Consider the following 6,920-nt stretch of genomic DNA (forward strand, 5'->3'; position numbering starts at 1 on the left):
TTCATATCGAATTTTCTTACTGATAATAAATTTCTATTATACCCTGGTACATGTATGACATCTATCAAATCAATTATTTCCTGTCCATTTCTAATTGATAATGCGACAGTCCCTATGCCTATAGCTTTAGCTCCACCCTCAGCTATTTGTACTGATGATTCTATTGGTTTATAGTTTGAGAACCATTCCCTCTTATGGCAAAAATGATGCGAAGCTCCTGTGTCAAATATCCAGGCTTCCTAATCCTTTATCGCTAGTAAGGCTGATGCGAAATGAGCTCGTCTACTTTCATTGTCGCTTGACTGCTTATGTTTCTGTTTATTTGTTTTATTTGACCAACAATCTCTTGCATAATGTCCTTCTTTACCTCAATTAAAACATATTATCTTAGTTTTATTAATCCTATTCCTTGATTGACTTCTTTTGCGACTATTACTTCTATTGGGCCTCGGCTGATTCAAGTTATTTGGAGTCCTAACTCTACTTCTATGTTGCGAGTGAGATGAATAACCGGCTTGTTCATAATCATCTTCACAATCTTCTCTCCTTTGCCTATCATATTCTGATATTAGCAACTGTTTCACGTTCTTCGGAGTAAAATCTTTATCAGGCCAATGATACGCTAAAGTCTTGATTTGCCTATAAACTTCTGGTAGTTTATGTAACATTTGGAAGGCTATTTCCATGTCCGATATTTGTAAACCCGCTGCTTTCAAATTATCTGCTATCACTATTAAACTTGCTAAGTGTGTTGCCATTGAGCCACCCTTATATCGACAGCTTATAAATTCTGATCGTAAGTCTGCCACACGCGCTTTTGATTTGGGTTCATATATTCCTGCTAAAATATCCCACGCTTCCTTCGCTGTATCGCACTTCTCTATAATACTCTTGTGGGGGTCATCACACGCTAATAATAATTTTGATAACGCTTTCTGCGATCTTCTAAGATATTCTGTTTTCGCGTCTTCTGAAGCTGATGCATCTGGTTCTTTTTCTTTTCCATCCAGGAATCCCCATAAACCATAGTCTAATAATGCCATTCGCATATCGCGCTTCCAGGTCTCATAATTGCAATCATTTAATTTTCGAAATGATAGAGCATTGCCCGCGTTGTTAGTCTCTACGTAATCGGCCATTGTAATTATAAATATTCTCTACTTTACTTTACTTAATTTGCCAGCTAATCATGTCATATAATACTCTAATAATAATCTTTAAATGCTTATTAACTCCCTTCTTATTTAACTTCCCTAGTACTCCTTAACTTCTCAAATGGTTTTATGATTGGCTTATTTCTGTTTACAAGCTATGATTCTTACTTAATGGTCTTATTATTATTATTAAATTATGGTTAAAATGTTCCATTAAATGTTCATCAGTTCATACTTAGATCACCATTACTATTATACTTAAATTATAATTATTATCGCACACTGTTCAGTCTTAGGTTTCTTCTTATTATGTGTAACTCACCGCCGTTGTTTGCCCTGTTCTTGTCTTCTGTTGTATGGCTTCTTGTTTCTTAAGTCGCTCTTCCTTGGTTGCTTGTTGTGAGCATGTTTTAACTTGTCCAAGACAGTTCCATTCCTCGATTAGCTGACACACTTGGTCTGGGTATTCTAACCCTAACTTCCACGTTGTACCGGATTGCCGCACTGATTTTTACTGCCCCGTTCGTCGCTAAGCCTCGGCTATATACGTTGACTCCGTCCGCGTAAACTGTTTATTACCGCGTAATTACCATTAATCACGTTAAATATTTGTTGAATACCGTTAAATAGCGCGAACCACGCTCTGCTACCATGTTAAATTAATATTCAAGTAATGACGCCGGATTATATAAAACCATATTAGTTTATTATTATTCAGTTTAAGTTAAGTTAGTCATAGTTCTTCATTTCGGGAAAGCACTCTTACTGTTATTACATACTGGTTATAATTACAAATAGTTGAATACGTCCTACTACAATACTAGGTCTACCTAGCGTTACACACGAGAAGCACATCCTGAGGGAGACTCACTGGTAGAGAACCGATCGAGAGAGAGAGTGAGAGTGATGCATTATCACTAATTCAGTCTAATCCTAAACTCGGGTTAGGTGCAAAGGTTCTTTATCTCTATCATGTGATTATAGCGAAGATAACTGTTCAGTTCAGTTCAGTTCCAACACCAACAATTGGACCATTGGGTCGACTGACCTTTTGATTGTCATATATTTCTTTCTCTGTAGTAAAACTGGGTCGGGTCGACTAGTCGGTGTTTCCGTCAGCCCGACATTCCAACGACTGGTCAAATATGTCCATGATGGTCGTTAGACTAAGATTAAATACTACTTATGCCTTAATGCACCGGTTTCCTCCTTCGAAGCGCCTTGGTTATGAAGTAATTTTAAACTAAAAGGATTCTATGACGTTGAGGAAACAATGAAATTTGACACTGGATGAAATGTAAAATCCTCACATACCAAGTAAATTTCCACAAATGTGGAAATAGAGTCCATTTTTTTACCCCTATTGTTTCCCTATAGCGAGGAACACACATGCGTAAACATTTCACGGAATAGTACTAAAAACTAGTAAAAGTAAACTATTTTATATTCCTTTTACATTTACGTTTCTGGATCTGAATCGCACTTGAACACGTAAACGCAAACGAAAAACCTAATTTGCGGTGTTGAATTTCAAATACAGCGACATCAATCATTAGTCTCTTTTGGTGAAAAAGGATTAGCCGCGGACCTTTCATATGCTCATAGATTAGACCGAGGCTTAGGGTTGAAATTAATGCTACGAGTCTGATAAACTTTACCGTGCCCTAATGTATTGCCAAATAGTTTGTTCGAAAATCGTATCATTGAAATAAAAGTACCTTGTCAAAAAGATATGGAAAACTTCTAACCTTCCCTATAAATTGCCCCAAATCAGCGCTCTTCTAGGCTCTGCTTTTTTCTCCGCCATTTTTGCGAATAAAACCTCGTACGGATCGAGCATCTGATAGCCTGGAGCTTAGCGTAAAATGTTTTACGTCGGAAAAAGTTGAGACAATTTCAACTCCTTTTTACGTCGATGTTTACGTTTCTGTCGAACGTATACGCTTGTGTGTTCCTCGCTTAATGGATCCATTAGAGATTACAAATTCGACTGAAAATTAAAAACCTAATATAAAACTTGGCTGTACAGTACATGTTAACGCATAACTCTTTACGATGTAGCAGTTTCAAAGCGAAGCTTGGCCTAGTTTTATGTCCTTTTTATTAGAATCTCTTTTTATTTCTTAATTCTGGTATTGTTTGTAACGACAGCGGAAAGAACATTTCTATTTTGAAAAGAAGATATTATTTGAGGCCAATGCAACTTGTTCACCGACATCATTTTTAAGTGTATTTCTACAACCCTATTTTGGTTCTAATTGTGTTCGGCCGCCACTCCTTTTGTTGGCCATATTCTTGTGAATTACAGTCCAACGAATGGTCCATTTCGTCCGACTGTCCTTTTGATTGCCAAATATTTCTTTCTCTGTAGTAAAACTGGGTCGAATCGATTTGTCCGGGTTTCAGGGTAACTAAAGAATAAACAGAGATTGTTTAGGAAAAAATTAAAAATCATGCAATTTAATGTAGAGTATCGATTCCGATTGTTTCTCTAATGGAACCAACACACCATTAGCGAGATTCTAAATCGTGGGGAAATTACTAGCGCAATACTTCATGTACGTCAATAAACATGTTATTAAAGAACGCTATCATTGCGAACAAAAACACCGCTCTACTTCGAAAGGTGGATTGCATTAGAAAAGGTAGTTCTCCAATTGCCTCTTTCTAGGCTTTGAAATGTTTCGGAAATCGTTTTGAATTTCCTTTTTATAAAGAACGAGGACAAACAAGTCGTTGCTGATTTCCCTACGACTCAAATATGTCCATGAGGGTCGTGATATTAAGAGTAAGTATTAATTATGCGTTAATGCACCTGTATCTTACTTTGAAGCGCCTCGGTATGCTCTTTTTTGTCACATAATTTGAAAGTGAAACTAAACGGAATTTATACCGTTGAGGGAACAATAGACATGACGCAGCATGCTTTATATATAAATCACATACCATATATTTCTCCACAAGTGTGAGAATAGACAAATTGTACACATGGTGTTAAAGACCAAGTATAATGAACCCGGAACACGAAAAAACGGTCTCGCTGATTTGGCGCGGGACCATTCGGTCTCGTGATTGTTTGGTCTCGGGACTTTTTGATGTCGGTACTATTAGGTCTCGTAATTTTACGGTCTCGGTACTATTTGGTATCGTGATTATTTGGTCTCGATAGGGTTTGGTCTCGTGATTATTCGGTTACCTAATTAGTTACCACCATTTCCAAAATAATCTCTTATTAATTAGCTGCCACCTTTTACAAAATATTCTCCTATTAATTAGCTGCCACCTTTTCCAAAATATTGTCCTATTAATTAGATGCCACTTTTTCCAAAATATTCTCCAATTAATTAGCTGCCACCTTTTCTAAAATATTTCTATTATTCCTTATAAATTGTTCGTGTTAAGAGGGGGGTTTTGAATCTATATCAACATAAATCAAAGTACTGACTGACTGATTGACTGATAATCAACGCCCAGCCCAAACCGCTTGCCCTAGAAGGGTCAAAATTGCAGAAACGTTACTCATATGTAGTAGGCGCGTACTAAGAAAGTTTTTTCCAATCCGCCACCATTTTAAAACATGGCGACCAGAAATGTAAAAAAACTTCTCTATGCAACAAAGTCGCGTGTTTGAAGCAAATTCAAAAATATTTAGTACCTTTAGAATGGTCTTTTAGGTTCGACTTGTTGCCATCTTTTTAAATGACGGCCACAAACTTAAAAACCCTTCTTTATGGAATTATGTCCGCATGGAATATAATAAAAAAATATCCCGACGGGCAACGCCGAGTTCCTTTGCTCCTAGGTTGCTACAAAAATTTTAGTCATCAGTAAAATCTACCCATTCTTTATATCGTTTTGATGGAAGTTCTTATTACACGCGAGCGACGCCTTGGGCAACAGCTAGTACTCATATAAATAATCTTCTTACCTCCAAACAAGGTTGGGTTAGGTTTGGTTAGTTTAGGTTCGGTTTGGTTATATTAGATTTGGTAAGGCAAGGTTGGTTACGTTTGGTTCGGTTAAATTTGGCTGGTTAAAAACATACTGAAGGGACATTTTTTTAAACGAGACTGTCGTGTCCCGAGACCTAATTATTCTTGGACCAATTTGTCTCGAGACGCAATTGTTCCGGGACCCATTTGCCCCAAGACCCAATTGTCTCGAGACCTAATTGTCCTGAGATCAATTTGTCCCTAGACCAAATCGGCGAGACCAAATTGTTGTGTACCGTAATGAACCTATATAGCGAGCTGATTTCTTGAAATTGGACAATATCACGTAGTTAACGCTTCAATAATAAGAATGCGCTCCTATTACTACTCGAGGCGATATCATCACTATCTTATCGAGTTGAAAAATGAAATGTAAAATATTATTTCAGAAAGATTATGACGTTGAGAAGAAAGTTTTTGACATTGGAAAATTTCACCCAGGGGATAGGCTCTCTTTGGAATTTCTATATTATCCTAATGGCAGGTAAAATTTGAAAATGTTACCAGATTACTTTAGCATAAGATAACCGTTGAATATTGGTAGACTGAACGTAACGTACATTCCCAGTGATGATATTTTTAAGACGGTAAGTTTGGTTTTCGGATTGAAAAGTATGAGGAAATATTTCGATTACATTAAATTTGATTTAGGATGGAGACGTTTATCTTAGAGGGTCAACAGTTAACTCTAAAACTCTGGCGTCCTTATGGAGGCATAATCGAACTTTTACCTACCCGAAGTGGTTCTACGAGTCGAACATGCTGTCTTATTTCCAAGAAGCCGATTACCAAATATCACTTAGTGGAATCTTTGAGGTCTTTTGTCCGGAGGTGTGTACATATTTTCATCATTAGGAGAATTTATCTAGTAAGAACTCTGTCTTTCGAAGGTGTGGACGATTATCGTTCTTTTTCTCTTCGTGTTCAATTTCATGGCGATTGCGACCCGTTTCGTGCCGAGATTAAGCAGGCCTCTTGTTTTGCTCTCTGACTATTTCCGGAACAGATGCGAAGCTGCCAAGAAGGCTATCTTGGCCACCTACTTCGTCGGCGGTATCATTTTGGTGGAAGTCTTCAAAGCCCACTTGTCGACCAAATTGACAGTGGACATTGATCGCAACATAAATAACTTGGACGATATATTTAAATACCCAGGCATACGGATTGTTATTAATCCTAGCACGCTGCAGGATATGCGGGTATGAATCTTTGTTTCGGAACAAGAAGTTATATTCGAGGATACCAAGGTATACAATGTATCAGAATCAGTGATATATAACCTAGAAATCCTTGATTTTGCTCCTTGTTTTAATCTATTGCCATTCTATATCGTCTTTAAGAGAATGTATATGTTGAAACAATAAAACCTTATAAATTTATATTGGTTGGAGATTGGATTAGCATGGACTCATGGACATATTACCGACACTAAGATTCTCGATAGCTATGATCCCGACACCAAAATCCCATGGAAAAAGATCACAACAGATTATAAATCTCGACTGCGAAAAGTCTCGACATTTAGAAACAATTTTAAAAACGCAAAGACTTTAGCAAGTACACATTAAAATTTGATTACGCAAGTATTAAAATGTTCTTTAGTTGCTGTAAAATTAAAAGTTTTTTCTAGTTATTTCAGTCTCTTTTTCACATATATTAAGGTAGAAAATGAAGGTCCTTATTTTCAAGTTCGTAAAACTGGTATTTATTTTCTCTATAAATAGAGGATCCGAAAAGAAGTTGTGTTAGAATACGAAAGAAGATTCAGAAAATT

The 6,920-nt window shown here is 36.8% G+C and overlaps 1 protein-coding gene across 1 annotated transcript; it reads left to right on the forward strand.

Moving 5' to 3' along the window:
- Positions 1-3,915: 3,915 nt before the first annotated feature.
- On the forward strand, positions 3,916-6,700 carry LOC149622110 (uncharacterized). The gene is made up of 6 exons (XM_089853547.1): positions 3,916-3,942; positions 5,536-5,630; positions 5,691-5,733; positions 5,798-5,977; positions 6,037-6,345; positions 6,548-6,700. The coding sequence occupies exons 1-6, from the start codon at positions 3,916-3,918 to the stop codon at positions 6,698-6,700; spliced, it is 807 nt and encodes a 268-aa protein (XP_089709673.1).
- Positions 6,701-6,920: the final 220 nt, after the last annotated feature.

This window comes from Phalangium opilio, unplaced genomic scaffold, assembly GCF_054372755.1.
Source record: "Phalangium opilio isolate 3A_F unplaced genomic scaffold, DU_Popi_V2 ptg000194l_1, whole genome shotgun sequence".
In the NCBI taxonomy this organism is placed as follows: domain Eukaryota; kingdom Metazoa; phylum Arthropoda; class Arachnida; order Opiliones; family Phalangiidae; genus Phalangium; species Phalangium opilio.